The sequence below is a fragment of the Hemitrygon akajei genome, unplaced genomic scaffold, assembly GCF_048418815.1.
Source record: "Hemitrygon akajei unplaced genomic scaffold, sHemAka1.3 Scf000041, whole genome shotgun sequence".
NCBI classification, from domain to species: domain Eukaryota; kingdom Metazoa; phylum Chordata; class Chondrichthyes; order Myliobatiformes; family Dasyatidae; genus Hemitrygon; species Hemitrygon akajei.
In genome coordinates this window covers 642,799-660,806 of record NW_027331927.1, presented here as the reverse complement: position 1 = coordinate 660,806, position 18,008 = coordinate 642,799, and the positions used below count along the sequence as shown (strand labels likewise).

At 44.1% G+C, this 18,008-nt stretch overlaps 1 protein-coding gene across 3 annotated transcripts in view; it reads right to left on the bottom strand.

Moving 5' to 3' along the window:
* Positions 1-741: 741 nt before the first annotated feature.
* LOC140720354 (NACHT, LRR and PYD domains-containing protein 3-like) overlaps positions 742-18,008 on the bottom strand; it is a 36,870-nt gene continuing 19,603 nt past the window's right edge. For 2 of the 3 annotated variants that reach the window (XM_073035217.1, XM_073035218.1), the window contains 6 exons: positions 8,377-10,114; positions 7,256-7,342; positions 6,930-7,100; positions 6,604-6,774; positions 6,281-6,448; positions 5,775-6,138 (listed from right to left, as the gene is read on the bottom strand). In XM_073035217.1, the coding sequence (XP_072891318.1) occupies positions 6,051-6,138; positions 6,281-6,448; positions 6,604-6,774; positions 6,930-7,100; positions 7,256-7,342; positions 8,377-10,114 (2,423 nt within the window). In that variant the 3' untranslated portion in view covers positions 5,775-6,050. Of the gene's footprint in view, positions 975-5,774; positions 6,139-6,280; positions 6,449-6,603; positions 6,775-6,929; positions 7,101-7,255; positions 7,343-8,376; positions 10,115-18,008 lie in introns of those variants that run through there. The other variant, XR_012097169.1, reaches the window with a different exon arrangement.

The following is an 18,008-nucleotide window of genomic DNA, read 5'->3' as shown; positions in this document are numbered from 1 at the left end:
GCAATTACGGAGAGTATAGAAGTGTGTCACACATTACAACAGGACAGTGACAGGACGCAGAGCAGCGCTGGGCAGTTACAGATGGAGTTCAAACCGGAAAGGTTCGAAGTGATTCACTTTGGAAGGATGGATTTGAAGGCAAAGGTGATCCTTTCTCGAGTCAACCGTGGGCCGCACATCAGTATGAGTTCCACAATGGAAACAAGAGTGATGAGACTTTCTCCAATAAGCCGAGGTCCGCTCATCGGTACGAGAACCACAATCGGCACGGAGCGGTGCACTGCAGGAGCAGAAGCAAGTGTGATTGACAGGTGAGCTTGAACACATCCGGTGTTCCACACAGACTTATAGTGACGCTCGAAAGGCAATAGATCTGAAATTAAATCAGGAGAAAACTAACCCAACTTCGTGGCAAATAATACAACAGACTGAGAACCTGCGGATTGTGCATAGATTTTACTTACTATATTTGTTCAAACTGAGAATGGATGGAGAAATGGTGGTAGAATTGTGGCAGATTTGAGAGTACCTTTAAAGTTAAATAGACTGCATCGCACGTCACGGGTATGGGGTGGTCAAGTCATTCACTGGCAGAGGTCAGGTTCCTGCCAAACGGCCCATGTGTGCGCTGGAAAACATTGTTCTTCAGACTATCCACAGCCCTCGCTGATTTCCCGAAGACACGCTCCCTTTTTGATCACAGGTCTCTGGACCATCCCTATGGATCTTTTAAATTGTTTGTGGAGGAATATAAGTGCAGAGTTATTCTAATACATGCCAGCTGTCATTGTTTATTCCATCACTCGCACCGCCCGGAATGACTGGAACAAACAAAAGAAAAGAATGAACGAATGTTTCCCTTTAATAAAGAAGTGTTCTCCATATCACCTGCCAGAACGATCTCCTTCCCTCAATTTCAGAAGCGAATGTGCTCCGACAAACGTTACAAAATAAATCGATTCCAGGATGAATGCCTGTTTTAAAGCAACAATGATATAAAAATATTCTATTTAAATAGCTGAATTCAGGTTTCATGGAAAATTCACATCATATTTTGTTTTACAGTAAATAGATTGCAATATCCCTTGAGGAGAGAAATTCATTACACGGGAACAGCGAGTAAAAATAGATTAACGTAAGTGTTTCTGCAGTTGGTTGTCACTAATGGCCCTGACGTGAATCCCACGCTAATTGCCCCAGCGGAATTGCTCTCACCTCAATAAAAGTCTGCTAAACTGATCACCAGTCCATCTGAGCAGCTGAAACGTTCCGTACAACTGAACGCCGCTTTTGACGGAATATGGGATATTCGACGATTTACTACATCGCGGCCATTTTCTATCCCACACTTGTAGCGGTTGGTGTCCCCGGTAAGATGCCGGAGCTGGTTACTTTATGTATGGTGCCGTCGTTACTCTGCTGCGGTATCCGCACTGTTACTAAGCACAGATGCTACCATCGGCTGAAACGTGTTTCCGGAATGGAGGATTCAGGCATCTAATGGTTTTATTTCCATTTTCCATATCTCGATCGCAGTGTTTTCTTCTTTTGTCAATTAAGTTGGTGCCAATATCGTCACTGTTTCATAATTTCACCTCGTTCGGCTTTCTGAAGTCATGCTGGTCTCCGCTTTTCTAGGCCCGAGTCTCTATCAGTGCAGACACTTCGACCTTATAACAACGTGGCAGCTTATTTAAATGCCGGTCCAGTCTATTTTCGACACGTAGGTCTGTTTTAACATAAGTCAGTAAATGTTAAATTGTGTTTTGTATCATTTGACTCCACTTTGTCACGGCTACAAACAATCCCTTCAGCTATTTCACCTCTAATAATGGAAATGGTGTTGTTTACAGGAGCGATCGACTGCTCACCGCGCATCGCTCTAATTTGTCGGAAGATCACCAATCCACCGCCATTCCATTTCATAATTGTCCTCCAGCCGGAGTGTAGAGACTGAGCCCGCAACACTCTGAATTCCTGCTTTCCACTTCCAAACAGACCGTATCCCACATAGCATCGGAAGAATGGGATGTGGGCTCGGGGGCATCTGATCTGTTGCAGCTGAACCATATCCTGCACAGCATCTTTAGAATGGCGCATTCAGAGAGTTGCTGCTGACTATATTTCTATTTCTGACTGACACAGGACTGTGGGGAGAGAGTGGGACAGTGTGATTAGTTCGGGGACTGACACGGGCTGTGGGGAGAGAGTGAGACAGTGTGATTAGCTCGGGCACCGACCCTGGCTGTTGCGAGAGACTGCGACAGTGTGATTAGTTTAAGGTCTGACACGGACAGGGGAAATGAGCAGGGTAGTGGGATTAGTTTGGTAACTGATATGGGGCTGTAGGGAGAACACGAGGCAATAGAATTAATTTGGGGACCGACGGTCTGTGAAGATATGACGGGACAGAGGAATTACTTCGGGTACTAACAGGGGGCTGTGCAATCAGAATATGCTCTCCGTTTGTGAAGAGAGGCTGCTGGAACAGAGTGAATCACAGTAAAATATAAATTGTATTATATTTTGCATGTGGTTTGGGTTTGGGTTATTCCATAAATCGTTAAAGAAATCTACCGAGGGAAATTGAGACCATACAACGACTCCCCACTCTCCATCGAGGAGCTCCCCCTCACAGCCCAACGTCGCATTACCGCGCTTTCACCTGTTTGACATCAGGACCAGAGAATCCTCGAGCTCAACAGTACAGCCAACCCCAGCAGTGTCGGGGATCCCCCCCCCCCCCACCCCACCACCAGCGATTGCTCCATGGATCAGTCTAACCTTCTCTCCGTTTCCACGGACCATAAGAACTTCAGACATAGTAGCAGAATTAGGCCATTTGGCCCATCGAGAAGGATCAGCCTTGCAATCGTCGCACATCATTTTTTCCTCCTCCTCAACCCCATTGCGCGGCCTTCTCCCTGTAACCTTTGATGCCATCTCCAATTAAGAACCAATAAATCTTTGCCTTAAAAACACCCAACGATCTGGCCTCCTCAGCAGTATAAGTGTAAAGGGGATTTCTTCTTTTTCTTTGTTACTGTGTATGTAATCAAAATGGCATCTTTGTTTTGTTAAAAGTAGGAATACTTCTTTGTTGCGATAGAGTGCTAGAAGCTTGTTTGGGTTAAAATTTACTGATAACGAGAATTGTATTCCTTTGTAAACCAATTGGGATTAATGTTGTTTTTTCTTCTGAGTCTGTAAGCTATTGTTGGCGGGCTTTTGGGCAGATCGGCGCGAGGGGGTGAGAGAGAGAGGACGCGATGCTGTAAACTGGGCGAGGAACGGACCCCAAGGGGGGGGGGGGGGGGTCCGAGGTCAGGAGGTACCCTGAGGAGAGGAGACGACGATAGATGTGTTTGGTTGACCACTTCGGGTGGTCCTGAGCTGCGAGTCGAGGAGTTCGGAGGGGATCGAATGGTGGCCAGAAGACTTCAGTAATTGAGCTCCAACGGTTGTGCACGAAGTGGTTTGGACTTTGATAAGTTTGGCGCCTTTTCTTTATTGTTTTTCCTTCATATATACTGTATCGTTATTAATCACTTAGTTATAGTAACCTTTATAAATTGTACTCATTTAATCGCATATGGTGTACTGTCTGTTTATGGCGAGGCGGGGACATCACACAGCATCCATACCAGCTGATTACCCAGTTTGGCGGGGCCGAAGGCTGCTCCCCCTAGACGAGAACGAGCTGAGCGAGCTTGAGGCGACCCAGGGGGTTACATGTGCAATTCCACAAATTCACCGCCCTTTGGTTTCGCATCTCTGTTTTGAAGGGACGCCTCTCTAACCTGAGGGTGTGTCGTCTTGTCCTTGACTCTTCCAACATGGAGAACATCCTTTCCACATCTACTCTGTCTCGGCCTTTCACCATTCGAATGGTTTCAACGAGATCCTCCTCTTCGTTCTAAATTCCAGCGAGTGCAGACCCAGAGCCATCAAAAGTTCCTGGTATGATAAACCTTTCATTCCTGGAATTATCCTAATGAACCTCCTCTTGAACTTCTCCAACACAAGCTTATCTCTACTAAGATGAGGAGCCGAAAACTGTACACAATCCTCAAGGTGAGACCTCTCAGGTGCCTTGTGAAGCCTCAACATTGCATCCCTGCTCTTGCATTCTAGAACCTTCCTCGCCACTGACTCCACATGCAAATTAACATTCACAGAGTTCTGCACAAGTCCGTGGCATAGACACCAATCCAGAAATTACCAACTGGGAGGTCCTGCTTCTCAGCTTTCGACTTGGATTTAAAAATTTTCTTTTCAGGACCTCTTTGCTTTCCCTTCCTATGTCATGGAGGCTGCCACTCTCTGTGTCTGACACAGGAATTTTATGATGGGTCTGTCTGGAGGGAGATTTTCTCAAAGTCCGACTCTGGGAGTGTGCGATGGGACAGGGTAGAGGGAATTCTCTCTGTATCCGAGCCGCAGAGTGTATGATGGGACGATGCGGAGGGATCTTCACTCAGTGCTTGACTCCAGGACTATTTGTTGGGACAGTGTTTTGGGAGCTTAACACTATGTCTGACACTGGGAGTGTGCGTTCTGAAAGGTTGGGGGTAGCTTAATCCTTTGCCTAACCCCGGAAGTGTGTGATGGTATGCCGTTGTGAGAGGTCCACTCTGTGTTTGACCCTGGGAATGTGTGATTGGACTGTGTTTTATGAACCACTCTGCGTCTGACCCGGAAATGTATGATGGGATGATGTGGACAGAGGTACACTCTATTTCTGACACCGGGACTGTGTGAATAGATGGGGAGGATGAAGATTAAAACTGTGACTGATCCTCAGAGTGTGTCATGGGAATATGCAGGAGAAGCTTCAGTCAGTGTCTGACAATGGGAGTGCGTGATTGGGAGATGCAGAGGGAACTTCACTCTGAGCCTGACACGGAGAGTGTGTATTGGGACGGCGTGGAGGGAGCTTCACTATGTGTGTGACCTGGGAGTGTGTAATGGGATCCTTCGTGGGGAGCTTAGTCAGTGTCAGACACTGGGAGTATGAGATGGGCGGTGTAGAGGGAGCTTCACTCCGTGTTGATTGCTTCTGTTCGATTCCCCATCCCTGTCTTGTTCGCAACCTTTGTCGATGCAGGTCAGATATCATACAGTGTATGAGCTTCCAATATCTTTTGTCGTATTTGTCTGCGGGGGCAAGGAGTGCACGCAGGAAGGCGGGGGTTAGGGGAGTGCGTGATTCTGGGGTATGAGGAAGTGGTGTGTCAGACTGACTGGGGGATGAGGAGTGAAGAGGTCCTGAAGACCAGACGCCACCAGACTGACATCCCTCAGCTGAGACGCTGCTGTACCAGTGTGAGGAGCTCAGACCCATTATTTCAGTTCATCGTGTGCTGGGGGCAGCAGTAACCCCAGGTCACTGTTTCTCCTCTAATGAGACTAAAGTCCGACAAGACAGTAAGTTACAGCTGTTTATTGATTTCATCATGACAAATGTGAGCTGCTGACGTGCGGGAATAAATAAGCTGCTCCCGACTCACTCACAGTCACACACAATTAACTGACCGGCGACACCGAATGACAGGTTGAATCATCAGTCCCGTTTCTCACCGTCACTCTGCATCGGGGAACCAATGATTATAAAATCACAATTCAGAGATCCCTGTAGATCCAGGGTCACTGCCGAAGTATTTGTCAATTTAACATCATGTATCGGCCAGACAGCCGAAAGTACTGTCCTCAGCAAAGTAAACAAAAGGATTCTCTCCCCGGATAATCCCACCCCGGGATACTCGTGTCCGAGAATGAACCCGGCCACTGGGCTCTTCCTGACTGTGCAATTCCGCAGAGCCTAACTTGTGTGAGATCTCGAACTTGGTCATGCGTCAGAATCAGCGGCATTGGACAAGAGGAGGAAATACGTCACTGCAGGACAGCTTCAAAAGTCACAAAGCGCGAGACGAGAGCCCGTTCCGTTAGAATCATTAGGAATCAAACCTGGAGTGCGGGCATTGAAGAGGAGCTTGGGGAATCGGTGAAAATGTCACCATAAGTGTGGGGATGTTCACGCATTCAGATGTTCAAAGGATCACTATCAGTCCAGGTCTGTGATCCTGCACCGATCTTAGTTCCTTCTCCCCGGTCTCACTGAACCGATTCCCCACCAGTCTGAAACACATTGAAGAACAGAGATGAAATAAACAGTTTACACATCAGTGTCAGTAACAGGGGACGGGGATAATGTTTCAACATGCTCACAGACCAATACCCCTGATATTTTATCACATTGAACGTTAACACAAACACTCACCGGATCCACTCCAGATTTGGGAGGGTCAATATGAGGCGACAGAGAGCGGGTGCAGATCGGTCTGTGAGGGAGTTAATTCCCAGGTTCAGCTCCGTCAGTGATGGGTTTGTACTGAGTGCGGAGACAAGATGCTCGGCACCAGAATCTGTGAGGCCAACCTTCCTCAGCCTGCAGATAACGAGAGAGAGTGGGATTGAAAGACAGAGAGACAGGGTCGATACAAATCCCCAGTGTTTATCAGTAACACAATTACTGATCCCATTAATGTTCAGGGTCAGACACCCGGTGACCGTAAACACAATCTCCCTCAGTCTGGTACTTACTCCAGTTTCTGTATTTTACACTCCGGGTTCCCCAGAGCCGCAGACACCAGTTTCACTCCTGAATCTCCCAGTTTATTATCACTCAGGTCCAGCTCCGTCAGTGATGGGTTTGTACTGAGAGCGGAGGCGAGATCCTCAGCACCAGAATCTGTGAGACCGACATCCCTCAACCTGGAGATGAGGGAGGCAAACAGTGAATAACACAGAGACACAGGAGACGGTACAAACCCCTAGTGCTTATCAGTAACACAATTATTGATCACATTAATGTTCAGTGTCAGACACCCAGTGACTGTAAATAAAATCTCCAACAGTCTGGTACTTACTCCAGTGTCTGTATTTTACACTCCAGGTTCCTCAGAGCCGCAGACACCAGTTTCACTCCTGAATCACGCAGTTCATTTTCACTGAGGTTCAGCTCCGTCAGTAATCGGTTTGTTCTGAGAGTCGAGACGAGATCCACGGCACCAGAATCTGTGAGACCAACATGGTTCAGCCTGGAGATGAGAGAGAGTGAGGGTGAAGGACACAGAGAGACAGGAGACAGTACAAATCTCCAGTGTTTATCAGTAACACAATTACTGATCACATTAATGTTCAGTGTCAGACACCCAGTGACGGTAAACACAATCTCCGACAGCCTGGTACTTACCACAGTTGCTGTATTTTACACTCTGGGTTCCTCAGAGCTGCAGACACCAGTTTCACTCCAGAATCTCCCAGTTTATTTGCCCCAAGTCTAAAGCCAAACAGACAAATTGATGAAAAAAGTGATTCAAAAACCATGAGTCTGAGAAAACATCTCTCACTCGGATATTTCAGGAAACATTAAAATCTTCAGTAAATCACTGATTGGAGTTCCCATCACTGTCAATGTCCCTCACTGACCAGCTCCAGGGTATTCACCGAATGTCAGTAATTTAGTCTGTCGGTGTGACCCTGTAAACTCCACACATTCTGTCTCACTTCCAGACGGTGAAAAGAAGTGTTACTGACTTGAGAGCATTGGTAGGGTCAGGGCAGAAATGTGGGAGATATACCCACAGTGAGGAGGATTTGTGAATTATAAATTCACAAATTATAATTCCGATAGGAGATGTGGAAGAGGCACCACCTGAGGAAAAGGGATAGGAAGACAGAACATGCAGGTGGAAGGGGATGGGGAAGAGAGATCCAACAGGAGGAAGGAGAATGGGGAAGAGTCCAACATGATAGGTTGATCCAGTAAAATATTGCACGGGAGGGGTGTGTCTGAACTGAGACCCAAATTTGGAAGGGGAGATGAGCCCATGGAGTCTGAATATCTAGTAGTGAGTGTTGGTGATAGTCACACATGGGGAAGGGCAGGGGAGGACAATTTCACAATGATATTTCTTTCCTTCTCACTGGGACAGTCTGCTGACGGTCTCTTGGCCCTCACCGGGAAGGGGGAGTGAATCTCAGACCCACTGCTGCAGTCAGTGTCGGTCTGGGTATCAGTAACAGTGAGAAGGAATATTGTCAATGGACGTGTCACAGGCAGTGAGAAACACGGCCATTCCTGTGATTTACTACCATTAAACCAATGGCCATTGTCCACTGATCTGATGAAGTCTCCAACATCCCTTCACAAGGAACCACAGAACCCTCCGGTCCTTGGGAATTACTGACCTATACCCTGGTCATTTAACACAATCTTTTATTACCTGATATCCTACAGTTTTACCCAAATCGTTTTACATTGAAACAGCACAATGGAACAGTTTCATAGTTCAGAGATACAAATCAAGTTACCTCAACTCCTGGCACTTGTGCAGCCCGGGTCCCAGCCGCTGGATTCCTTCACACTGAATGTGACAGTTCTCCACGTCAAGGTGTTTTATTGTATCACAGATTCCGATGACATGAGACAGGACTGCGCAGTCAATCGGAGTCAGTGTCATTTCACTGAATGAAAGTGTTTTCACAGATCCCAGTGCGGCCTGAGCCAGCCAGCGATTCTGAGACTCAAACAGGTAGTGCAATGTGTTCAGGAGGCTCTTTTTACCAGCTTCACTCCTCGTGTTTCCACTCTGGCGTTTAACCTCCTCCTTCACCCAGTCAATCACCTGGCAGGTTGTTTCATGAGGAAATGGACCCAGAAACTCCTCCAGGCCCCGAGCTGTCATTGGGGAGGAGAGACCAGCAACAAAACGGAGAAATACCTCAAATCGCCCATCTGTCGTGTTCTGGGCTTCAGTGAGGAATTTCAGGATATCCCCGGGATGTGGATTCAGGAATTGTGCGACTGCAGCTACAAACTCTTGGATAGTGAGGTGTGGGAATGTGTACACCACACACGGGGGAGCATCCCCTCCTTCCAATAGCTCCATCAAGTACCCGGACATGAACTGGGAAGGCTGAAGATTGTTCTTGATCAAATCTCCATCTGTAAACACAATCGTCCTATCATACACTCCTCTGAAGGACATCTGACCAACCCTGAGTAACACATCACGGGGGTTCTCAATCTCACGGCCGTGGTTTTTCAGGATGTTGTAAATATAGTAGGAGTACAGTTGGGTGATGGTCTTGGGAAATCGCTGCGGGTCCCTGACTCTTTGTGTGAAGAAGGGACCCAGTGCCAGAGCAAGGATCCAGCAGTAAGAGGGGTTGTAGCTCATGGTGTACAGGATCTCGTTCTCCTTCACATATTTGAAAACAGCTGCTGCCACTGTCTGATCTTCAAAATGTCTGATGAAATATTCCTTCCGTTTTTCATCAACCAATCCCAGGATTTCAGCCCAGACACTAATCTCTGCCTTTTCCAGTAAGGGTAATGCAGTGGTTCGGCTGGTCACCAGCACTGAACACCCTGGGAGCAGCTTACCCTGGATTAAACTGTACACAATGTCAGACACTTCACACCACCACTCGGGATCTGAGCACTGGTGGTGGCATTCTGTGTCTCTTCGATTGTCAGCAAAATGAATTGTGTGCTTAAATTCATCCAAACCATCGAATATAAACAGCAATCCCTCTGGGTTCTTCCAGACCTCTCTCAGGATGTTCCCAAAGTAAGGATACTGATACAGAATCAGTTCCCTCAGGTTTATTCGACAATTAATGGTGTTTAAATCCCGGAATCTGAAACTGAAGACAAACTGGAATTGCTGATATATTTTCCCTGCGGCCCAGTCATAAACAATCTTTTGCACCATTGTTGTTTTCCCAATCCCAGGGATTCCGACCAATGCTGCAGAACTCCCAGATTTGGATTTAATCTGGGAAAAGGTGCTCTGGAACAAGTGATCTATCCCGATTTTTTCCAGCTCTCCACTGAGATGCTTCTGTCTCCACTCCTCGTGGACTCTGCCTCTTGCCAGTAGCTCATGTTCCACCAGACTCCGATGTTGAACAGTAGAAATGACCGTGAGCTCAGCGTATCGATCAACCAGCTGGAAAACCTTCACCTTCTCCCTCATCAGGATTGTGTTCACTCTCAGTGTTTCAGTCTGTGCCCGCAGAGTCTCCTTGTGTATCTGTTGAACGTCTTTCATGGGAACAGAGAACATAGTCAAAAAGTTCAGTAGCTCAACTGACAAAGAATATTATAACTGCATTTCAAGATTCAGTGTTTGAGATTACATGAATTGATTCATTGCATCCATGGATATTAGGACATAAAATAAAATGCTGTTCACAGACATCGGAACTAACAGCGATGTATGTCTTAGAAAAGATACAATACTGATATTGTGATGCATATCATATTTTTTTACTGAGTTAAGTATTGTATGTAATTAGTTTTGCTACAACAAGTGTATGGGACATTGGAAAAAAGTTGAATTTCCCCATGGGGATGAATAAAGTATCTATCTATCTATCTATCTATCTAGTTACATGTGAAGGCGAACATTCCCCTGATATCCTATTGCAATCCTGACTGCACATCCAACACAACAACATTTCACACTATTTAACACATTGTTTGCATCATTATCAGACGATGTTAATGTTCATCTGCTGTGGAAATATGGAGAGCAGGACACTGTGCATTTTGGTAAGTGTCCACTACTCTTGCATCAAAACAGGAGCAGAATATGCGGGAAATACTCCGGTCGGGCAGCCTCTGTGAAGAGAGTCACAGTGATGTTTGTAATGATAACCCAACGGAATGAGAAGAAAGAAAGCTGATAGTTTTCAATTTCAGTGATGGAGGAGGGGTGGAAAAGTGGAGATGAATCTCCATGAATGGGAGAGACCAGAAGCGTCTCAGTGATGGACGTCGTATTTGTCAGAGAGCTTAGTGAAGTGTTGGTAACTGGTGACGATCACTCTGTGAGGCGCTGTATTGATGACAACAATAAATCAGTAAATTGCCATATTATTGGCACATGCTCCGAGGTACAATAGACAACCTTTCTGCATGAGATGCAAATACATCATTTCATCATATCGGTGCAATGAGGCCGTACAAGGAAAAAGAGAATAGAATAGCTCAGGGAAACAGTGTTTCAGTTGCTGAGAAAATGCAGAGCAGGCAGACAATAAGGTACAAGGCCAAAGGGTCATTGGCAGGTCAGATTTTAATTGAACTACGCTCCTAAACTGCAGAGATCCTCACCTAAAACTACTGTACTGTGCAAATGTCTGAGGTACAGACAAACACATATATATAAACCGCATAGACTCGGATATTTGCTACTAATGTGTAAAGGATGCAGACTGAAGCTGTCACTTTTAAACACCAATGCAAAGCCTTTATATTGAACCTTCATTTTGTCTTTTATTTCCTAGTTTGCACTTTATCCCATTGTAATGCACTATGAACTACATCGTCAGGGTAAGAATTGCTTTATTAATAGGTTATGATTTATTTTTTCTAGGCTCAAACTGGTTTTTCCTGAGGCGCAGGCAAGCCAAACACACTCATCTCTCAATTGATAGGAAATTCCGGACTACTCTAGTGGTGTTTAACATTGTTGCTTTCTGTGGATTTACATAAATATTTCTTTGTAGAACTAATTGTTTAATGTTATTATGTAGTGACTTTGGGATGATACCAGTTGCAGATATTACTATTGGGACAGCGTGCTGCACAGTCTTTCAGTTTATTTTGCTAATTCAGCAGATTTCTGGTGTTTTTCAGCAATTGATTTCTGTATGTCACGTGTGTTTGGAATGGTTATGTCTATTCTGTAAGTAAGTTCTTCTTGACTTTTTATCCTGGATACATTGTCCTCTCTGTAATGATGGATCAGCCATAGTGTAATTTGCAGGACTTTGATTCTAAAACTGAATCAGGTTTGTATTTATAGTAAGGTACTGTGTCTTTTAAGAATGTGCACTGTGAAGCAATATTTTGATGAATGATGCTTTCCACTGTAATTAATCAATGCTGCAGGATCTTGTAATGTGTTGGATTGTATCTCTTGTCTTTGTCTGAATTTATCATCTTCAATTTGTTGGTCTTTTGTTTTTGTATTTTAGATATTTTCGTGCTAACCAACTGTTCCCATGTTGCCATAAGAAATCCTTCTGTTTCTGGGATGAAACCTTCAATTAAGAGCCAGCCGTTCTTGTCAAAATCTAGTCTGCTCAAATCGTGGCGATATCTTCCATGGAAGGACATGCTCTTCCATTCGTTATCTTTTTAGAACCATAGAACCATAGAACATTCCAGCACCAAACAGGCCTTTTGGCCTTCCTTGGCTGTGCCAAACCATTTTTCTGCCTAGTCCCACTGACCTGAACCTGAACTATATTCCTCCATATACCTCTCATCCATGTACCTGTCCAAGTTTTTCTTAAATGTTAAAAGTGAGCCCGCATTTACCACTTCATCTGGCAGCTCATTCCTCACTCCCACCACTCTCTGCGAGAAGAAGCACCTTCCCCAATGTTCCCTTTAAACTTTTCCTCCTTCACCCTTAACCCATGTCCTCTGTTTATTTTTCCTCCCCTAGCCTTAGTGGAAAAAGCCTGCTTGCATTCACTCATCTATACCCATCATAATTTTATACACCTCTATCAAATTTACCCTCATTCTCCTACGCTCCAGGGAATAAATTCCTAAACTAGTCAACTATTCTCTGTAGCTCAGTTTCTCAAGTCCCGGCAACATCCTGGTAAACCTTCTCTGCACTTGTTCAACCTTATTAATATCCTTCCTGTAATTAGGTGATCAACACTGCACACAATACTCCAATTTCGGTCTCACCAATGTCTTATACAACCTCACCATTACATTCCAACTCTTATACTCAATACTTTGATTTATAAAGGGCAATGTACCAAAAGCTCTCTTTACTACTCTTGTCTAGATGTGACGCCACTTTTAGGGAATTTTGTATCTGTATTCCTAGATCCCTCTGTTCTACTGGACTCCTCAGTGTTGAACCGCCCCTCTCTTTCGCCTCAGACCCTGATACTCTAACGTTTATCAGTCTGGCCAAGAGCTTAAATCATCATCCAAGCACCACTTCACTCACTTCGATACGGTCTGGGGGCGTAGACTCCGGTATCGTCCTGTACCCGACTTTTCAATTTCAACCCGGCACCCAGTGCCTTCCAAAGATCTGGTTCTGTCGCTTCAATACTCCGGGGAACTGTACCCAACATTTCCAACTCGGCCTGGTGCACAAGTCAATCGGACTTCGGGATTCTCCTGGCTCTCGGCCTCAGCCCTGCCGCATCAAATTGCCTCCAAGTCCAAAGGAAAGTTATAGGCTATTGCTTAACCTCAGTGCGTTCGAGTGCACATAATGTATTCCTAAAACTTTTCATTCAGTCCCTCTTTTTTTCTTTGTAAGTTTTCCAGATCAGTAACAGGCCAACATATTGCGCCAAAAGAATATTAATATAGGTATACCGAAAGCGTTTATCACTTTGCTGCATTTTGACGATTGCATCGCAGATTTTCTTAAGCATTGAAGTAAATTCCAATTAAACATTTCCCTTTATTGCAGAATGAGGTATTTTCATTGTTTGTTGATATCGACAATCCTTATATATTTCATATTCATCCATCGGTTGCATTGTATTCTGCTGATGACACAGGGGAAAAAGTGGTTCCTTGTGTGAATGTCCTCAAGCTCCAGTACCTCCTCCCCAACTGTAGCAATAAGAATTGGGCATGGCATGAGTGATGCGGTTCCTAACTGATGGATGTGCCTCTTTGGAGCATCGGGCTTTGAAGATGTAAAAAGACCCTAATGGTAGTTATATACAAACCCCCAAACAGTAAAAGGATGTGATCGACAAGTTACAGCGGGAGATAGAAAATGCATGCCAAAAGGACAATGTTACAATAGTCATGGGGGATTTCAATTTGCAGGTAGGATTGGTAGTCAGGATGTTGTGGGATTCCAAGAGGGGGAATCTCTTGAATGCCTGTGGTTGAGACCACAAGTGGATCAGCTATTTTGGATTGCATATTGTGCAATAGACTGGAATTGATTAGAGAGCATTAGGTAAAAAACCCTATCGGGGTAAGTGACTATAATATGATGGCCTTCACCCTGAAATTTGAGAAGGAGAAGTTAAGGTCAGATTTATCAATATTACAGTGGAGTAAAGGAAATTATAGAGGCATGAGATAGGAGGTGTGCAGAATTGATTGGAAAATAACACTGGCAGGAATGATGGCAGAGCAGCAATGGCTGGAATTTCTGTAAGCAATTCAGAAGGCACATAATATATACGTCCCAAGGAGGAGGAAGTGTTCCAAAAACAAGACACAACCGTGGCTAACAAAGGAAGTCAATCCCAAAGAGAGTGAGCATAACAGAACAAAAAACAGTGGGAAATTAGAGGAAGCTTTTAAATATCAATAAATATCATGAAGTTAAAGATGGAATATGACAGTAAGCTAGACAATTATATAAAAAGTCGATTCCAGAAGTTTCTTCAGATGCATAAAAGAGAAGAAAGAATGGATATTGGACCGCTGGAAAATGAGGCTGAAGATGTACTAATGTGGGACAAGCAAATGGTGAACGATCTGAAAAAGTATTTTGCATCAATCTTCATGTGGAAGACATCAGCAGTATGGTGGAAGTTCCAGGTATTGACGGGTCATGAGTGTCTGAAGTTACCATTACTAGAGAGAAGGTTCTTTGGAAGATGAACGATCTGAAGGTAGACAATGTTGGGATCAGGTAGGATGCTCAGAGATCTTGACACCTTTTTGAGGACAGGTGTGTGCCCCCTCATCTTAATCTTTGTGAAGTCCAATATCAATTCCCTTGTCCTACTGACATTGTGCTCAAGATTTTTGCTACAACACCACTCAACAAGCTGAAGTGTTTCGCTCCTCTACGCACTTCCATCACCATCTGAAACTCTGACAATAATAGTTGTGTCTTCAGCAACGTTAGAGATAGCACTAGAGCTGTCCCTAGCCACACAATTATGGATGCAGAGAGAAAAGAACAGTGGGATAAGCACTCATCATTAAGTTGCGCCAGTCTTGATTATCAGCCAAGTGGAGATATTATTTCCATTCCGCACAGACAGTGGTCTTCTGGTGAGGAACTTAACGATTCATTTGCAGTGATAGGTTCGGCAGCCCAGGTTCTGGAGCTTTTTGATCATACCTGTTCAAACGATCGTGTTATGTCTGACGTAAGTATTATTATCCTCTGGGTGATCCATGGCCGCGGAAAGAGCCAATGAAATCGCATCCGCTGTAGACAAATAGTGGTGATATGCAAATTACATTGGGTCTATGTCCTAGCTGAGGCAGGGGTTGATTCAAGCCATAGTCAACCTCTCAAAGTCCTTCATTGTGGAACTGAGTGCTGCGGGACAATAGTCATTAAGGCATCTCACCCTGTTCTTCTTGGGAATTGGTATGACTTCTCCCTATTAAAGCAGGTGGGAACTTACAATCGGAGCAATGAGAAGTTGAAAATACCATTGAATACACACGACAGTTAGTTGACACAGAATTTCAGAGCCCTACCAGGTACGGCATCGGGACTGCTCCCTTGCAAGCACTTAACGTATTGAAAGACCTTCCGAAATCGGCTTCCGAGTCAGAGATCCCAGGGTCAGTGGATGCTGCAGAGACTCTCATTGCAGTAGTTGTATTCTCCATTTCAATGCGTGCATAAAAGCTGTTAATCCCCACTGGGAGCGAAACATCTCCGCAATTCATTGTGTTTGCGCTTTGTTGGAAGTAATGGCCTGCAAGCACTGCCAGAGTTGACGTGCATCCAATTACGCCTCCAACCTCAATCAGAATGGTTATTTTGCTCTTGAGATAATCCTCCATATGTCATACCTGGCCTTCTTGCGCAGTCCTGGATCACCAGACTTTAATGCACCGATATTGTCCTTCCCCAGACATTTACAAATCTCTTGGTTCATGTACGGATTTTGATTCAGCTATGTATAATATATTCTGGTAGGCATAGACACATCCACACAGGTTTTTAGAGTCAGTAATAACTGGGGAGTATTCATTCAGATTTGAATAAAAATGCTGAACAGTCCAGTCTATGAACTCAAAGTTGTTTTGTAAGTGCTCCTGTGTCTCCTGTATCTAAACCTTATTGGTCCCCTCTACTGTTGCTGTGGTCTTCAATATCTATCCATAGATCAGACTTTCCAAATTACAGGTGTAGGATGGCACAGTGAGATGATTGTTGCATCACAGTGGTCCTATGTGTTACTCCTCTGGTTCCACAAGTGATATGTTGTTAATAACTATTTAGAGACTGTTTCACGCTAGCTCGGTTAAAATTCCCCAAGACGACGGGGAAAACATCAGGGTGTTCTGTTTATTGATGCCTGTCGCCCCGTTCAATAGAGACTGTTGGACTCGGGCCTGTGGTGGGCTATACCCCGCCACCAAGATGATGGCTGAAAACTCCCATGAGAGATAAAGTGGAGTATAGTTGTTCCCAAGATCTTCCAGGTTCAGAGAGCAGGACTGGAATAGAACTGCCATGTTTGTACACCACCAGCAGTGGATAATGAAGCATGCTCCTACTCCTCTGCCTTTGAAATATTCATCAGTCCCATCTTGATAGTAAATGTGATGTCAGCGATCTGTAAAACTGCATCTAGAGTGACGGGGATATCCAGGTCTCCCGAAAGCAGAAGAACACAACAATCATCCTTTGCAAACTTCGATTATATTTTCCAGAAACTGTATATCTGTCAGCAAAATAGCATATGCAAGTAAGAATCCAGCCCAGTTTCTGCTTTCTGCTTTCCGTAAAGGGGAAACGCTCTAGCGTCTGGAGACCACCATCCGATATTTATCAGCTTTGAGTAGCAATAGTGTAGCAATAGAGATTTTAACTGCCTTAACATGATGTTGCTTGCTGCATTATTTAAGTGTTTAGTTGTGGATTCCAGCTCTGGAAATCTAACATGAGAATATTTGATTTATTTCCATCAGGGCTGCTTGCATGAGTGGCCTTCTTAATGGTACTACAAAATCTGTTGTATGTTCTGCACTTATCAAGACCAAAGGTGATGTTTCTATCTTTTCAAAATAGCTCTACTATTTGAATTAATTGTTTTACCTTTTATGGATGGAGAGTATAATTTTAATTCATCCATGTATCCATGTATAGAAGGTATGCCAAGGTATAATTTGTTTGTCTGTATGTTTCATTTTGCTAAATTGTTACCCTATCTTTATACAATTCAGTAAATTAGTGAGAAAATTTAAAACCAGGCAAAACCACCGTGGATTTAAAGAGTCGCACTGAGAAATATCTCCTTTTATTTATTGGTGGTTGTTCTTTTTTGATTGAGAATAGACAGAGCGATTAGAGCACGCCAATGCTTCATCATATATTGTGCGAATTTCGCAAGTGTTGGGTGTATTTGTGTACATTATGAACTTCTATTAACAACGAGTGTGGGACAGAATCGAATGTTTTTGATAGTCAATGTAACAAAGTGAATGACTTTTTGCTTTTCCTGTTGGCTTGAATTGGCTATTCTCAGTTGTTCCTTACAGCTTTTCATACCCTTACTGCACACTTTCTGTTCTTCGCAAGTATACTGTGGTTACCTAAATGAGCGGTGATTATTAGTGAGATGCATGATGTTACAATTTCATATTTAGTTTGTAAAACAATAGGAGGCTATTTTGATGGGTTATTTGTGATTTCTCCTTTAGGCAAAAGATCCGTTTTATCTTATTATTCAAAAGTAATTATTATTATCTTACCTCTTTCAAATATGGACTTTTTTAATATTAAAGAGCAGATGTTTCTTCTGGATAACCCCACAGGAGGGGACCTCCTCCCCACTCCCCTCAGATGCACCCTAATAAAATGTCTGAGGATCTTATGTTTCACTGAAATCTAATCTCAAATGTCTAAACTCCAACAAGTATAAAATCAGTCTTCCTTCATAAATCATGTGAATAAAACTCCAGAATAGGTCATTTGCTCTGTTGTTTTATGTCAGTGGCTTAC